The 17,688-nt window shown below is 42.4% G+C and overlaps 1 protein-coding gene across 1 annotated transcript in view; it reads right to left on the bottom strand.

Annotated features, from left to right (window-relative positions):
- Positions 1 to 4,956: 4,956 nt before the first annotated feature.
- Positions 4,957 to 17,688, bottom strand: part of mlphb (melanophilin b) — a 68,180-nt gene continuing 55,448 nt past the window's right edge. Inside the window, exons 12-16 of the mRNA XM_034110413.2 lie at positions 15,320 to 15,436; positions 15,168 to 15,236; positions 9,819 to 9,867; positions 9,243 to 9,337; positions 4,957 to 6,042 (exon numbers count right to left, since the gene is read on the bottom strand). Of these exons, the coding sequence (XP_033966304.1) occupies positions 6,016 to 6,042; positions 9,243 to 9,337; positions 9,819 to 9,867; positions 15,168 to 15,236; positions 15,320 to 15,436 (357 nt within the window). The 3' untranslated portion in view covers positions 4,957 to 6,015. The remainder of the gene's footprint in view (positions 6,043 to 9,242; positions 9,338 to 9,818; positions 9,868 to 15,167; positions 15,237 to 15,319; positions 15,437 to 17,688) is intronic.

The following is a 17,688-nucleotide window of genomic DNA, read 5'->3' as shown; positions in this document are numbered from 1 at the left end:
CCTGGACACAGGGGAGCCAAAAATCACTCCATCAGTCAGAGTGGAACAGCTGATGGCGGTGAACAGAGCAGCTGCACCTGACCTCACAAAAACTGAGAAATGTATTCTCTTCCATTGTGCAGGCTACATCGTCCACAAAATCACCAAGTTTGCCAGCATCTGTAAAAAATGCAAAATTGCAACAGAGCACCATGATGAGAGTCCTTCTGGTGACAACAGCTTGTTAGTGGACTTGAAAGACTTCAAGGCAGGTGCTCTTTGTCGTCCCTCCCAAGAAGCCTTTGACTTCATTCACCAAATTGAGGAACTATTTAGGACCAAGACTGGTTCCTCCCTTATGCAGCTCCCCAACGCAGTGGGTGTCTTGGAGAAAGAAGCTCAGGCCCTCTCCAGCAGGCTTCCGTCATGCTGTGGAGTACAACAAAAACTCGCAAAAAGATTCATACGGCTGAGGCTGAGAATTGAGGCCAAACTAATCAGAAATGACAGAATTTTTTTTTTTTAAAGATGGCCATTTTGGAAGCAAGAGCCAATCCAAAAAGGTGAAAAGGAACAACAGCAGCCAAGCTACCACATCCAGCAACCCCCAAACAGATCCACAGCTGCAATCATTTCCATTAGTCGTTGCAATGGAAATATTTGGACTAAACATTGCTCTTCCACCTGCCAGCACCCAGCTAACATCACTGCCCCTCCACCCGTAACATCACTGCCCCTCCACCTGCCAACATCACTGCCCTCCACCTGCCATCACTCGGCTACCATCACTGCCCCTCCACCCGTAACATCACTGCCCCTCCACCTGCCAACATCACTGCCCTCCACCTGCCATCACCCGGCTACCATCACTGCCCCTCCACCCGTAACATCACTGCCCCTCCACCTGCCAACATCACTGCCCTCCACCTGCCATCACCCGGCTAACATCACTGCCCCTCCACCCGTAACATCACTGCCCCTCCACCTGCCAACATCACTGCCCTCCACCTGCCAGCACCCAGCCAGAGGAGCGCAAACAACAAAAACATGATGGTGTCCCGTCATGTACCTGGAAGTTTGGGTTGGAAAAATGGAGTAAGAGGGGGACTTGAAAAACCTTGGTGGCTCTCTACTCATGTTGTTACAGTTGTCTTGGTTACAGCTCTCAAGTTTTTTTTTGCCATTTCCACATCTTTAGAAAATATGAAATAAAAAATTGAAGTGAAATCAACCTCTTCTCTCGAGAACAAACTTTGATTTCTCTGTCTTGTGAGTTTGCAGTCTTGCAGTTTTGCTCCTCCACCTGTAACATCACTGCCCCTCCACCTGCCATACAGTAGGTTACTAACAAGATTACTTATATAATACAGTGATAGAGTACATGTTTAGTATGCTTACTTATATAAAACAGTAGTATTAAACTTACCTTGTGTTTTCACTCTCACTTAAGTCCCTCTCCCTTTGCCATTAATCCAAAATCAGCTGAGCTGCAACATTATACAGACAGGTAATAATCAACAGAATCACAAGGACACAATATGGCTCTGCTAAAAACACTCACTCTTACACGCACCAAAGTTATATTTATCTAATATTTAACTCCCTCCACCCCCGCATACAATCCCGTTTAGAAGCCCCTCTTCTCTAATTCAACATGTTGGACGAAATGACATAGAGAGAACGGAATTTACAATCAAAAGGCTGTTCAACGTGTGTTGCTAACTTGCTTCGGTATCCTAACTTGATCTGTTATCTGTAAACGTTCCCTAAATCTACTAATTTAGGGATAATCCACTGACATCCTTTAATACACATGTTAATTTGAATCAGATGTACTGATAATATCCGCAATATAAATCTTTAAACTTCTTATTACCTTTAAAAGTCCGTCACGAACGGTCTATTATGCTGCAACTCTACAGCTCTGTTAGCCTTAGCGCTAACTTCCGGGGAACGATTGAGAGGCTCCACGATCCGCCATTGCTGTAAAAAAGTGGTCCATTGGAGTGAACGGAGATGTCATAACTCTCAGTCTATATGGCGCTGGTTAGGGGATAATAGGGTTAGGGTTAGGGTAGCATGGAGAGAACAGAATGACTACGCGCGCAGCAGAGTGCAACGCCTCGTCTGTTGAGCTCCGCCCACATTAAGGCATTGCGCACTGCACTGCTTCATAGTAAAACTGGAATAACAATATCAACTCAAAGATATCTATTATTGTAGAACTTTAGTTTTCTGTAAAATTTGAATCATGTGCGAGTGTAATCTGATGCCTTACTCCTGATATTCATGGAACGGTCCCGAAGAGATCCACTTTGAGTCTCAGTCAGGAACAGAAGGAGAGCACAGAGCAGCGCACATAGCCTCATGACAGATCCACCTGGCAGACACACAAACACACATCTGAGGACACACACACATCTGAGGACACAACACGGCAGTCTGCTGCTGATGAAGGACCGATCCATGTTCTCTGATAAAGAACATTACATGCAAAATATCATTTTGAATTCTAGAGCAGAATACCACACTTTGCAGATATCAACGTTTCAGCAACAGCAAATACCAGGAACTTAATTGGAAAGTTGCCTGTTTTACTTCACTCTTTTTAAAATCACTTTTTCAACTTAAGCAGTATATTTATCATTAACTCCAGTAGACTGTTTTAAATGTCTTTGACTTCTAATCCAAAACATATCTGACCGGATTTTTCAATTTGCAGGAATCGAAGAAATATAAAGATTTACCTTTGGGAAGATTTCTTGCCGGAGTTTTCAAACCAACCTTGACTGGCAGCTTCACTTTCTCCCAGAGAGAAGCCCAGGAGCCTACAGCTGCAGGACTGATGGCAGAGCCTTCTCTCCCTGCTGTGGATCACAGAGAGTGGACCCTGACTGCAGGGAGACTGAACCACAGAGAGAGTGACGTTGTGGTATCTCTTATCAGCTGTTCCATCATCTCTTTATATTCCAGCAGGAGGGGGCAGAAATGTGTGCATATGCTGATCAACATCATAAGAGCTATATAAACAACACAATATTTTCCATCGGAGCTGGCCAATGTGAGCATCACCTGGCTTTACCTGGAGAATGTCAGTAGTTGGTGGTGCACCATAATGTATCACATCAAAAAGTTCCCAATTAACTGGGAGATTATTTTGGATGATTAAACAAAGTCCAACTTTACAGCACCCGTTTGAATGTTACCAGCCCAATACATTACTGTTATCAGTTATGACCTGGAGCCATACTTGCATTGGGGGGGGGGGGGGGGGTGCTAGTGGATCGGCGATCGCCGGAGCTGTATTGGATTAACATTAACATGCTTATTGTAGTTTTAAGTGCACTGCCTTGCGGCCTGAAGCACCATCCTTGATGGAGCACTATACAGGACAGGAGTGAGCAGCGGGTAGAGTTGTCGATTCTTGTTCTGTTTTCTGTGACTATCTTCCTCACCCTCTCAGACTTTCAGTTGCGCGCTACTAACGAGATGCCATGGCAACCAAACAATGATGTATGTATTAAAGTCAGAGTGGAAACAGTCCTGAGTAAATCTGATTTTGTCAGAAATCGGGAGAAATGAGGGAGAAATATGACCCCGGGAGGAAACCAGGAGAGGGCAGTGTTGCAAAAATCGAGAGGGTTGGCAAGTATGCCTGGAGCATTAGCTCACTGTTATCATCCGAGATCTAATGGAAGATGGATGACCGCTTGGTCCAACACTGTTAGTTGCTAGTGGCCATAGAAATAATAAGAGATTTAAGGTGGAAGTCAGGTGACGTAGGATAATATTCAAACAGACACAGAACTTTGATCCAGCAGACCACTGTTCGTGTCCCGTGTGAAAACAAAAGCAAATTTAGTGCAGTGCGTATTTACATTTTGGGCCAAACTAAATACACATACTCAACCTATTTAACTTGATTTACTTCTGTACACAACTTAAGATATTAACATAATGATCGAAACCAAAAATATGATCCTTTCTTAAACATAAAGTTAACTTTTTTTAAAAAGTTTTCCACATCCCAGCGTGCAGGTTGAGATAGGTGCAGTTAGCCCTGTCTGAAGCAGAATAATGAAAGTGCTAAATGGCCGTTTATTAGTGGATAATATTTAAAGTGTCATGCTGTGTCTCAAATCGCCTTCTTCTGTACTTACATGTGCTGTTTTGAGCGCAGAAGTGCGGCCCAATGCTTAGTTTGGTATAATGTGTGGAACGCTGAAGCCTCTGCTCATTTCATTGGGTTGATGGACCTGTCTAAGATGATTTGGTAGTCTCTTCGTTTGCCCTTATTGTTGCTAGCTAACTAGCTAAGCTAACAGGGGCCATTGTCACTTCCTCTGAGGGCCAAAGCTGCCGTGCGTGTTTTTAATCACTAATACACGATCAAAATCCATGCACTGCGAGTATCCACGCTGTACAACATGGCAGTGTTCTAAGGAATTGAGACACAGGATCAGATTATGAGCTGTTTTACTTCCTCCCAAGGATTTAAACCAAAAGAAACAACAAAAGCAAAGATTATAAACACAGTAAAGTGAGTCTGTTTACATTATGAAAATGCTGTGTATTTTTACTTTCATATTTCCGTATTGGAACATACAGCAGCCTCTCTGAAATGCATATGTCCTAAAAGACAATGAGTCCTCCCTGTGACTTCAAAGAACCATGGAGGCTGCTCGGTCATGAAAAGGCAGGACTGCTAACAAGTCAAACCAAAGGAGAGGAATGTGTGATGATCCCACAGGAACCTAACACGCGGGTGTGAAGGTAACACCGGTGAACAAAGACATCAGTTCTGCTGTGAGGAGGCAACCAAGACAAGAGAACTGCACAAAGGAACAGATTACTGTGTGTGATATCACATCAGTGTTCTCAAACAAACGCCATTGAACAGGACGAAAAAGATGACAGTCAGTTTAGTTTGTAAACAATTTAATAAGACTAGGGAGACAAACAGTGTTACTAGATTTACACATATAATTAGAGTTTTAACAAAAACATCAAATGGAAAAAAAATGAAAGTACCATTTTATATATTGTTGTCACCAATCTCTATGTTCAAACAGTGTCAAAAAATAATGTATGATTTATTTATGTCAAATTTGTATACTATTTGATTTTATAGTTCGCTAAATATCAGAAAAACATTGTTCAATTATACAAGAACAAAAATAAATCCCAATTTTAGAATCTTTTTTGTGAAGGACATAAATAAGATAAAGTGGAGAGAGACGACATGCAGGCTAATATAACAATTGGAGGCGTGTGGCGCAGTGGATAGAACCTTGGAGTTGGGATCAGGGGGTCACAGGTTCAAACCCCACTGTAGTCAGCATGTCGTTGTGTCCCTGAGACGCTTCACCCCAAAGTGCTCCCGTGGGGATTGTCCACAGTATTGAGTATGTAAGTCGCTTTGGATAAAAGCGTCTAACAAGTGACATGTAATAATAATAATATAAAACTACTGATCATATAGAAGTAGTTAACGTCCATTTCATCTGGCATCCATATACTGTACAGAGAACATACAATGAATTCCTTTTAGATATTGTCATAATGCACAGTAGGAAGTGCATAAAGCAAAGCTACGTATTGATTGATATACACCACAACAACTGTAATAACTTTACTCCTAATAATAAGAAACAAGCTACGTTGTATGAAAACCCCACACAATGTAAAAACAGAAGAACCATCTCAAAATAGATGTGTAGTTTGGTATTGCACATTTTTTGGACCTTCTGCAAATGACACAATTTACAATGTTTATTTTATGTATGTATAAATATATTTGTGTATGTTTTCATGTAAACACATAACTCATATCTAGATTTGAGATTAAAACAGCACAGTTGAATGCATTACTGTGCGTACAAATCAAAGTCCAGCCTAAGACGTGCACATACTAACAGTTTACTATAAATATGGTATGGATATATCACAGTAAGATAAAACAACAATATCACAAGGAAACATTTTATATATATATATATATATATATATGTGGTCACATGATGCTCAGCCTCCTCCTCATTGTCCCTGTGTCATCACTGGTTTCTGCAACAGAGAGAGGCCAGGCGTTGATTGGCTGTTTGATCATTACACTCTGCTTTGATTGGGTTAATGAATGTATTATTATTAGCCATAACATGATTCAGAGAAACTGAGATACAAATACAAAAGAAAACTACAAAGCATTAGAAACCTGTTGACGACCTCTGAATCATTGTGTGAAACGCGAGGGTTGTGAATGGTTACTCAGGCTGAAGAAAATAAACGAACAGGAAATGATATTAAAGGTGGGGAAGGTAATTCATTTCAGAAACACTTTTAGTTATATTCCATGGAATGCTCTTAACATCCCGATAGCAATGCATATATTAAGTGCTTTAACAATAAATACATAAAAACATTTAATCTGTGGAAGCCGTGGCGCTGCAAAAAGCACGACAAATCATCTGCCTCGGCCCGCGGCAGATAGCTGGATGCCTTCCATCTCGTGCACACATTTATCTCGTGTCCTCATTGGTCATGTGCGCGTTCGTGTGTGTTGGAGGAGGGGCTCTGTTGCCCCTTTCACACCAGCGCCTTTTCAGCTCCGGCTCGGAGCTGGAGCTGAAAAGTGCCGGTTTTTCCTGTTCACACCGGAGCTGCGCCGGCTCTTAGCTCCGGAATCCGCTTCATTTCCAGCTCCAAAAAATTGTCGGTCCAGAGGCAAGAGCTTTGGAGCTAAGAGGTGGCGTCGCTTACGTCTCTCTTACGTCGAGGCGTGCAGGAAACTAAACCCACCTCCCATGGGTCGACTGTTATGCCTGCCTACAAGCAGTAGTGCTTATAAACACACTTTATAAAGTCAGGCAACACTAACCAGGCTTCGTGTGGTTCTGTTTATTTGTGCCTTACTTTGACCATCCGTTCGCTGTTATCGATCATTGTGGAGAGAGGCAGACGTGTTGTTTTGTATTATTGCAGCTATCGGATGCAAGTAGTCAGTTTAGCTTCGGTTGCTATGCCAACATCACCCGTTTTATACCAGAGAAACTTTCATAACAGCGTTGTGATACCAAACAGTGTCAATTCAGACTGGCACACATTCACTTAGGCTAAGGGGAACTGGGGATATGCATCAGCTGCTTGTGTGAGTCGGACAGTGAATACTTTAGAGCGGCCGCTGCAGTGTGAGCTAACCGGGAGCTAACGGGAGAATAAACTCCCGTGGAAGAGCAGCCAGCACTGCAGCGGTCGGTAAATGCTGCAGAAACACATTAATAAACAATGAACCACGGCGCTCTGGAGAAAAGCATAAGGTTGGAGAAGTCGTTATTCAATTTATTCTGGCTTCGTGTGATTAAAAGCAACACGATCATCGACCCGACGCAGTTGTTGTTGTTGTGAGCTGCGGTAATGGCTGCCGTTGGGGGGCAAATCAGCGATGTAAACGGTGACGTCATGACGCAGCAGGGGCAGCTCTGGGCGCCAGTGGGCGGTGTGCACAGAGCGGGAGCTGAAAAGGGAAACCGGAGCTGAACCAGAAAAGCTCCCGCTCGGAGCTAGAAACTGAAAAGCGCTGGTGTGAAAGCCGCATGTGAGGAAGTCTGAAGGAAGAGGTAGATTTTTTCGGCTGCGTGCTTTCAAATTCTAGCGCACTCGAGCTGGTTTCTCCATTCTTACCTACCCTGCCTATAAAATCACATTACAGGGGTAATCAACCCCATCTATTGTTTCATATTAAAATAACTCGAATGTGCAGAGAGGGCTGTGGAGCTTTGATTCTGATTTAATAGCTTCAGTCAATGTCAATCACTTCAAGCATGTCACTGATTCTTGATCGGGACCCCTTGACGTCACTTTTCAATTTACAGTGTATTTCTGAAGACTTCAAAGCGTGGTTAATGTTGTGAATTAAAACAAAGCAACTTGGTCAAGTTTAAACTTTGTCGCTCGTTATACTGTCATCTGGCTTCCTTTACTCCAATCATACATGTGACGGCCACAGGATGCAGCTTGTGAGGCCAATAGAGGGGTCGGCACTTCAGTGTGCATAGTTTCACATGTCAATGACCAAGATGCCGGTTTAAAACCCTCATTTAAAAGTGAACTATAGCTGTGTATTTGTCCTTGATTGTTGGAATGTAGACAACAGCTTTAATTAATTATTGCATTTGGCTCCCTCAAACGTATTAATAATAGTTAAAGAATTGTTTTGAACAGGATGCACCTGGTATTTATAATGTATGCTGCCATTCAGGTGTTCATTGTTATTTCTTGGCAGTTTTCAGAGACCTTGTCGGTCCCAAGCAGATCAGACAGATCTGTGGGAGGCAACATGTGTTTTAAATAATCATAGAAACACGAGGGGCATGCTCATTGTTTCCCCCATATCTACCATTACCTGTGATAGTTGTTAAATGTTTTGGCATTATCCATGCAATGCATGACATCATACCTATAGGTCAATAAAAGACATGTTTAAAAGAAAACATCCAGAATAGAGTTGGCACAGTGATCATACTTTTTCTGTAAAGTGAGAATTGCACAGAATTTGTAAGTTTGATTAAGACAGAGGAATCAACAACAGAAGAAAATACAATGAATTAAAATGATCAGAGAGCCTGATTAGAAACCAAACACCAGATAGTCCACCAGTAGAAGTCAAAGCGCAGTTCAACCAGTAAATGAAGAGTTCGTTTCCAACAATACATCCATTTGGGAAGAACAAGATCTTTTAGGATAGCGGACATTTTTTGGAAATACACCTATGTGCCTTTTTGGCAAGAGAAAAGACTGTTACGTTTGTTTGTCTGTTAAACATAAGGATACAGCTAGCAGCCAGTTAGCTTAGCTATTTGTTTATTAAACAACTTCTTAAGGGCTGGTGTGCAAAGGTTTAGGTTCAGGAGAAGCCAGACGAGCTGTGAGACGCTGTCTCCGGAGTCTCTGCTCCGCTGAGCTAATTGCTTCCTGGCTCCACAGTAGCTATCTAACTAACATTCAGACATGACAGCTGATTAATCTTCTCGTCTTACTCTTGGCAAGAACATGAGTAAGATCATTTGCCCAAAAAGTCCAACCTTGAATGATCAATATCTCTTTAAAATAAATGTTACACCTTTTTGTTGTTGTTGTTGTTGTTGTTGTTGTTGTTGTTGTTGTTGTTGTTGTTGTTGTTGTTATAAATACTTTTGTCAGTATAGATGATTTATATAGCTATATATGTTGGAACTGAACTCTTCACTGCACCATATGGGGGGCCATACCGCACAGGTAGCCTTGGTTTGGGGCTTAGCCACGGGGTTCCTCTGTGTCAGCGAGCCCCTGTAGAGGGAGTTCCTCACAAAGCTCTCCACCTGGCCTGGAGACACACAGCAACTACATGTACATCCACAATCTACTGCTAGCACAGTTACAAAGCTACATTTTGGTTTTCTATGTCATTTTGCCACAAACCTGAATGTACAAGATAACAGATGAGGAAGACACTATTGGAAAGGCATCATTTTGAATGTGAATTTGAGGCATTCGGTCTCATCTCAACATCAATACTTTCCAAATGGCCAAGTACAGCTTCCCAGTAGCAAACGCTTACCATAATATAACACGTGTTTTATACAACCGCTATTCTATCTGCACACATACTTCCATTATAACATGCCGGTGGGTTCTGCATGTGTAGAAGTTGACTATGTGACACACAGCTGGGAACATTACAACTGCAGTACAACAGGACACAGTGTTTATCAGCTAGCGAAATAGATCATCATGTTCTGTGAGTTTAACAAGGTTAAGATGTTCGGAGTCAGGCGGCCCTGGGGATCATGCTCCAGCGTTCTTACTTGTGGGAACGTGGTGGGAAAGTCTTCTCTCTTGGACTGGGATAGCAGACTAGAAGACACAAAGAGGGAAACAAAAAGAAGAGATCCAAAGTCAGAATGTGGGAAATGTGTGGCCTGTCATGCAGCTTGCCCGTTGGAGGGGAGAAACATTATAGAAGACAGATTATCTTATTGCTGGATTTGAATCTATAAGGGTGGGGCCACAGGTGGGACCATACTCAAGTTCACTTATTGGGCTTGTTTGATATCGGCTGCAGCTTGCCTCAAAGTAAACACAAGTAGCAAATTGCAATCGGAGCTCCGAGTGTTTGACCTGACTGTGAAGGCAGAGTATCTGTACCATTGTATGCAGTAGAAATCCCACCGCTGAGATGAACATTATTAGCAGCGCGCTTAGCTATCAGTATACATTTAAGTGTGACACCATTTCCTGACTGAATACTTAATAAATGTAATACGTTATAAATAACTTTAATGTGCTAGAACAATTGACTCTCCAAAACATTTCCATTAGGAGAAATGCGCTGCACTTTAAAAAACAATGCAAATATAAAAACACTAATGTGCCAAAAACACGCAAATTAAGAAATATCTTCGTCAAATTGAAGAAACATGCGCAGCGTTTACTAAAAGCTGAAAATACAAACGGAGACGAGGGGGACACTAAAAGTGAGGCACACAGCTGGGAGACCAGGGGACACTAGCAATGGGAATGATCTTATAGCTCCGTTCCTTTCCGAGAGCCTTTCAAAAGAGCCATTTTTTTAACGGGGTTAATATGTTTATCTGCGAAATAATCACCAGGATAATGATTGACTGTTTCGCCAGAAATCTACTTTTACTCACAGAAAATGTATAACTTGCTACATCTCTCAGGCAGCCAAACTACTGCTCAAGCAGCATGCGTTATGCCATCATCTATGGAACATTTTCATTCAGGAAAGCAAGTTCCTTTAAAGGCGAGTGGATTTGTGGCAGGCAGTGAACCAACATTAAAAAGGGGACTCGGTTCCCTTCGTTCGTAGGTTCGTACCAAAGGGCCTTTCAAAAGAATCGGATCGTTCGCCAACGTCACATCCCCAGGGGACACTAAAAAGTGACGCTCACAGCTGGGAGACCAGGGGACACTAAAAAGTGACGCTCACAGCTGGGAGACCAGGGGACACTAAAAAGTGACGCTCACAGCTGGGAGACCAGGGGACACTAAAAAGTGACGCTCACAGCTGGGAGACCAGGGGACACTAAAAAGTGACACACACAGCTGGGAGACCAGGGGACACTAAAAAGTGACGCTCACAGCTGGGAGACCAGGGGACACTAAAAAGTGACGCTCACAGCTGGGAGACCAGGGGACACTAAAAAGTGACGCTCACAGCTGGGAGACCAGGGGACACTAAAAAGTGACGCTCACAGCTGGGAGACCAGGGGACACTAAAAAGTGACGCTCACAGCTGGGAGACCAGGGGACACTAAAAAGTGACGCTCACAGCTGGGAGACCAGGGGACACTAAAAAGTGACACACACAGCTGGGACCTGAGCGCTTGGTGATGTTCAGGATTATAAAGCTGGACAACTGCCTCTGTTGTTGGAAACTTCCCTAAAATGTTTGATGGTCTTATTTCAACAATGTGATCACATGACTCCTTCTGATGTTACTGCAGGTCTGCTGTTAGCTAGCTAGCTAACCTAGCTAACCTAGTCATTTCAGATATACTGACAAACACTTACAGTTATGAGAACCACTGACGGAGACAGTTTCTTTAGTGTCCCCTGGTTTCCATTGTGTTTTGAGCTTCTTGCAGCGTTTCGGTTATGCAGCGTTCTTAGTAAAAGTTGCACATGTTTCCTCAAGTTGGTAAATATGTGTATAAATGCTGCATGTGTTGTCAAGTTGGTGCAGATGTTTCTACATTTTCACATGCTTTAGCACATTTGTATTGATTTTGAAGCTGCCGCGTGTTTCTCCTAATGGAAGTGTTTTGGGCCGTTGTCACACATGTGCACCTGTCGGCTACTGAACTCCGGTGATCTTAGAGCAAGCCAGAGAACAAAGTAGACTCAGAAAAACATCATCACCAATGAGTTTGTCACAAAGCATCATATACAAATGCACAAATGCAGGTACACTTTCAACATCTTTGAAATAATCAGAATAGCTCTACTGCAACATATGTATCTGCTGTGAGAATGAACACACATTCATTCATTATGAGTTTAACAATTTGTGTTAATGTTTGATTCATTGAAATGTTAAAGTGTGTTCCTTTTAATTATCTATTGTGTTCTCTTATTTAAAATGTAATGAATGAATAAGAGAGTAGCTGTTATTTAATCAGGCAATTCAGCTTTGGCAACAATGTAATTTTAACCTCTTCCATGGAAACTCTACTCTGCTGCTCGGGGCTGGCAGAAACACCCGGCAGGGAGCAGGACTTCTCCAACAGGACCAGAGGCGGCCCCTGGCCTTCACGATAGAGTCAGAGACAGTCAGCTGCTGCTACTTGAAATGAGGACTTTATATATACTGACTGCGCCATTTGTCTCCTGATGAACAGAGCTCCAGCGGACACTTGTTCAACTGATGGACCTGGGGATGTGGACCATGTCAAGAAAAGAAAGAAGAAGCTGTTCCACTGCAGAATTATCCCGAGTCCATATTTCAAGATTCAAAGGTTTTATTGTCATGCACATTAGCTACAGTGTAGTTATGGTAATTACATTCTTAAGCCAAAGGAATCTTCAACAATGGAACATAAATAAGACATACGAATAAATAATGGTGCAGGAAGAACAGAAATAAAATAAAATAGTGCAAGAGAATGTGTGTGAACCAGTGGCGAGCCGTGACATTTATACCTAGGCCCTCTGACCCCTTCCCTCGAAAAAAAAAAAAAAAGAGTTATTAAGTCACAGCGTATACTTCAGCGGAATATCAAAACCACGGCCCGGGGTGCAAAGCGCATAAAGGAAAGCGACCCTCTACCACACAAAACAACACCTGTAAATAACCCCATTTGTGTTGCTTGAAATTGAAAAGGATATTGCATTGTGTTTGTTACTTTCGTTGCAGTTGTATGTCTTAAGTGTAATTTGGCATGCTTTTATTTTGAAGGCGAGTTTACGCTGTGGACAGGAAGTTGTTGTTGCTATGGAAACAAGAAAAGTTCCACAGCGGGAGGAACTTGTCATAAAGTCCGCGATAATAAAACCCACCCATTTAGAGGGAAGATATGATTGGTCAATTGTACTGTCATTTGACATTACTCTCTCGTTCAGTTACTTTAGCGCAGTGGTTCTCAAACTGTTTCTGTCAGGCCCCCCCTTTGGAGAAAAAAAAAAGTCGGCCCCCCCAACACAAATAGTCAGGCTCAGTGGCGGCACCAGAGATTTATTTTGGGGTGCTGTGGGGTAGCTTGACGTTTCATAGAGGGTGCTCAAACATTTAGGGTTTCCCATTAATGTACCGGTCGCTACAGAGGAATGTTCTACTGCAACACTCCCCACGCACACACACAATGTACCCGCGACTGTTACAATGAAGGCTCGATATCAGCTCACGGCATATAGGTGTAAGCAGGGGTAAAGTGCTATTTTTATAGGTGGTGCGTGGACCTCACATAGGGGGGTCCGGGGGCAAGCTCCCCCAGGAAGATTTTAAAATATTGAAGTTAAAAGCATCAATCTGGTGCACTTTGAGAGCAGAATGAAGAGATCTATGGATACCTCTCTCAACACCCATTTGAAACAGAACTGTAAACAGATTTACTTTTTCTTTATGGATATTTTCCAAATCACCCTTTTAAACTTTATTCTTGTTTTACTGTCATATAGTATTTCATACCTGTTTTTCATTTATTCTCTTATTTTTTTATAACTATAATGATCATGTAAACGTGTGCCTCAGAAATAATTGTTTACATTAATGGTGACCAAAACGTTTGAGAACCACTGAGATAACGCTGAGAGAGTCCTTTAGCTCACTGAGTCTCTCAGTCTGACAGGAGAGGACTCTCCTCCACTTTGTTGTTGAAAAAACTCCTTATATCCGTTAGTGTAGCTCGCTAGCACCAAAAGCCAAGAATAACGATCTCCGGTACTGGTGCGCTCTCTCTCTCTCTCTCTCTCTCTCTCTCTCTCTCTCTCTCGCTCGCGCACACAAAATGGCTCGTTCCACACACACACACACACACACACACACACACACACACACACACACACACACACACACACACACACACACACACACACACACACACACACACACACACACCATAAGTAACCGGATCAAAGTAACATTACAGTCGAGCTTTAATGAAACACAGAGAGCCAGACGTAATAGTACTGTATCATATTATTTATTAATTTATGATTTTTTTTTTTTAATCTTTTTTTTTTTATATAACCATTTTTCCTCCTGGTCTCTCGCGCCCCCCCTGGCATGCCTCTGCCCCCCACTTTGAGAACCACTGCTATAGCGGGACCTCTGTGAATTCATAGCTGGACGTCCAACAGCTCCTCTCTTCACAGTAACTCGCAGAGATGAGCTTCTTTCATTTAACCCTTCACATTCTAACACAAACTGAATAGGCAGATTCGAAGGATTTATTTCTATGGAAATGTTATTTTAAATACAATTAAATCAAGTTATTTTGGTAATACTAATGACAAATATAACTAAAAAAGTATTTAAAACAAATATTAAAACAAATATATATATTTTTAATGTTTTTAAATATTATTTTGTAGAATATCTTAGGCCCTCAGAGAGGGCCTAGAGGGCCCTGACGGCTCGCCACTGGTGTGAAGTGAACCCTGTGCAGGTACATGCGTAACAATTAAACTATATATATGTCCAGCAGAATAAAATGAGCCAAAATCCGAATGTAAAGTTAAATAATAACAGAATAAAATACTGTTTATTGTAATGATAAATAAATATGTGGAATCCCAACAGATGGATGCTAAAGGTTACGAAGGCATTCAAGCAGAGTTTAAAACTTGAAAGAACTTATCTATATTGTTATATTCTAGAACAATTAGAATAAACATTAGAGTAGATTTAGACTCAGACTCAAGATAATAAGTCACAAGTCTATGTTTCATATCTGGATTTATGGTGAATAATAACATAAATGAGCATCTATGTAAATATGTGGATTTGACGACACTTTCCAATGCTGAATCTCAGTCCTGCACATTCTTGTTCTGGCTCATCTCAAACAAGCCTATAGTGTTCACCAGTAGAATTAAAGCTGCCCTGCTTCCAAAAATAACTCCCTTATGCATCTTATACATGAAAACATAATGGTTTTAAACTGCTTCGACTCAAATAAAAGAAATGTGTTTACCCGTCTTCTTTTGTCCATGGGCATGCCGGCAGCGTTCAGGGCAGCGATCCTGTTCTCTATGTAGGAGACCTGGAGAGAGGAGAGAGTGACCACTATCATCAAACAGATCCAACATGGCCGCTAATCTGATCTCAGCCTCAGTTGTTCCTCACCTCGCTCTGAGCGTTCTGCACGTTGGCAGCTGCCTGAGCTACTTTGTCCTCCAGCTCAACCAGGAGGGCTGTGGAGCCTCTGAAGCCCGCCTGGGACCCGTTCTCCAGGGGGGGGGTCTACAAGAGAAATGGGAGGAAATAATAAAACATAAATAGTGGTAGTAAGTAGCTGTGGGGTTGGTGGGACATGGTATGTATTCATTAAAGACACCTTGAACACGGGGGACACATGTTTTAGGCAACTCAAGAGAGTAGTGCTTATGTGCCTTTTCACCGTTATGACAGGCCAATATCTCAGCCATTATTAGATCATTGCAGATATAGAGGAGATACAGAGATCTGGAATCAGTGTTCAAGGTGGAGCACATTAATTACACTGACAGTGTGGCAGATGTTGCCTCACACATGAAGCCCAAAAAGTTTCACTTTCAGGAATAAAAGCAACCGATAATCTTCAATTCCAAGGGGCCCATAGAGCCATGGCACTAGAGACATCTGCCAGCTAAGCCAGAACATGTAAATGGGGCTAAAATAATGTAATATTGCAGTTCTTCTCGACTCCAGTAACATTAGGTTGTCAAAAAACATTATAACATTGATTTACAGCTGTTTGTTTTTCCTTGTTAATCTATAGACTGTCTTTTTGTACCTAATAGCATCACATGCTGCACCCTGAGTCTGTAATTACACAATTGAACCACTCTCAAAATGGCTTTCATTTTGGGGACTTGGTTGTAGTGCCTACACAAAGATATGGCAGATTGCAAGGCAGTCATTTTTTGTAGTCCTGTCAACTATTTCGGATCAGCAAAAATACTTTTGTGAATTAATTTGGAAGGTAATGACCAAAGACTTGTTGTTTAGGATGACCTGTTATGGAGCAATAGTCCACCTTGAACACTGATCCCAGATCTCTTTCTCACCTATATATCTGCGAAATAGTCCAGATCAGCCATGTCTGAAATGATTAATCAGACCTGGAGACTATCTCACAGTTGTAATCATTCTAAATGTGTCCCAGTTTTGTTACTGTTGCAATCACATGAGCTGACAGGAAGTAATGGAGCAAAGCTGTTGTCAAGCAATACAATTTCATAGGAACAGTATATAACATCCTCTCTAGCCGGGAACAGATCTCAGTATGTTTATAGGAAAACACCTTCCCTTAGCATCATATGCTGTTGGAGAGTTGACATCCATAGCTATCTGTAGTCAATAAAGCAGGAACAACTATTTGGTCTGACAATAAGCAGTGCACAAGGGCTGCTGGGAGATCAGAGTTCAGCTGACCTTTGCCCCCTTCAGTCACTCTGGAAAAGCTTCACAAGCCTGGGACTTATCAGCTTCGGACTTCAGAGGAGGTTTCCTGCTGTAAGCGCTTATGTTATGTGATACTTTAAATCCTGAAGAGAGGCCATGCAGTTTGAACTTTTCTGTGTAAAATGATACATAGAAAACACTAAATCATTACTCAGTATAGTACTGTAGCTGTGTGACTTTGAAAGGGAAAGAGATGCCAGTTTAAACCGTTCAGGCAACTTAGCACATTAACTTCTGAGTTATTTTTCTAATCCTATCTTTGTTCCGGTACGTCCACACAGCAGCTTTGAAAAAATCTTGAAAATCTTGGATCTGGGCGTGTCTGAAAGCTTGGGGATGTTTTGCGAGCAACGCGACCAACAACCAATCACATGAATCTCCCGCCCCCGACATACAAAGCAAAAAACCCCGGGGATTTTATGCGAGCAATATATATATATATAAACTCCCCAAACAGGCGAAAACCTACCAGTTTCACCCACTGTCTCTGCCACCTCCCTCCATGCCTGGTTCCTCCGGTTTGTATCCCGTTAATAGTTCTGGTCGTAAAGAACCGGGTGATTTGCTACCGTAATTTCTCGTTTGGAATATGAGGAAATGAACTGCGGTCTGGTTCTCCCTGCTTACACGTGGTTTGATTGGCTAGCGCTTCTACTGTCAGATTTGCATAAACGTGTTTGATTGGCTGGCGCTTCCAGCTCAGCTTCAAAAGTTGAACATTGCTCAACTTTTGAATCCTGGAAATCCTGGAAATCTTCGCTTCGCTCCCCCACAATGCAGTTCGGCGAAAAGCGAGGCAAAGTGACGTCATCCCCATTCAAAGTCAATGGGCAGAGAAGCGTTGGAAGATTTGTTTAAAGCTGCTGTGTGGACGTACCGTAACGGCCCCGACACACGGCGGCGTGCGTTGCCGCTTGGCGGTGGGCCTGTCTTGAGCTTGGGGAGTCAACGCGAGCAGCCCGACCAACAACCAACCACATGAATGTCCCGCCCCGGACATACAAAGCAAAGCATTCATGCTACATCCATGCTGGCTAAATATACTGTCT

The sequence above is a fragment of the Pseudochaenichthys georgianus genome, chromosome 21 (genome assembly GCF_902827115.2).
Source record: "Pseudochaenichthys georgianus chromosome 21, fPseGeo1.2, whole genome shotgun sequence".
Classification (NCBI taxonomy): domain Eukaryota; kingdom Metazoa; phylum Chordata; class Actinopteri; order Perciformes; family Channichthyidae; genus Pseudochaenichthys; species Pseudochaenichthys georgianus.
This window is presented reverse-complemented; position numbering and strand designations above follow the sequence as displayed.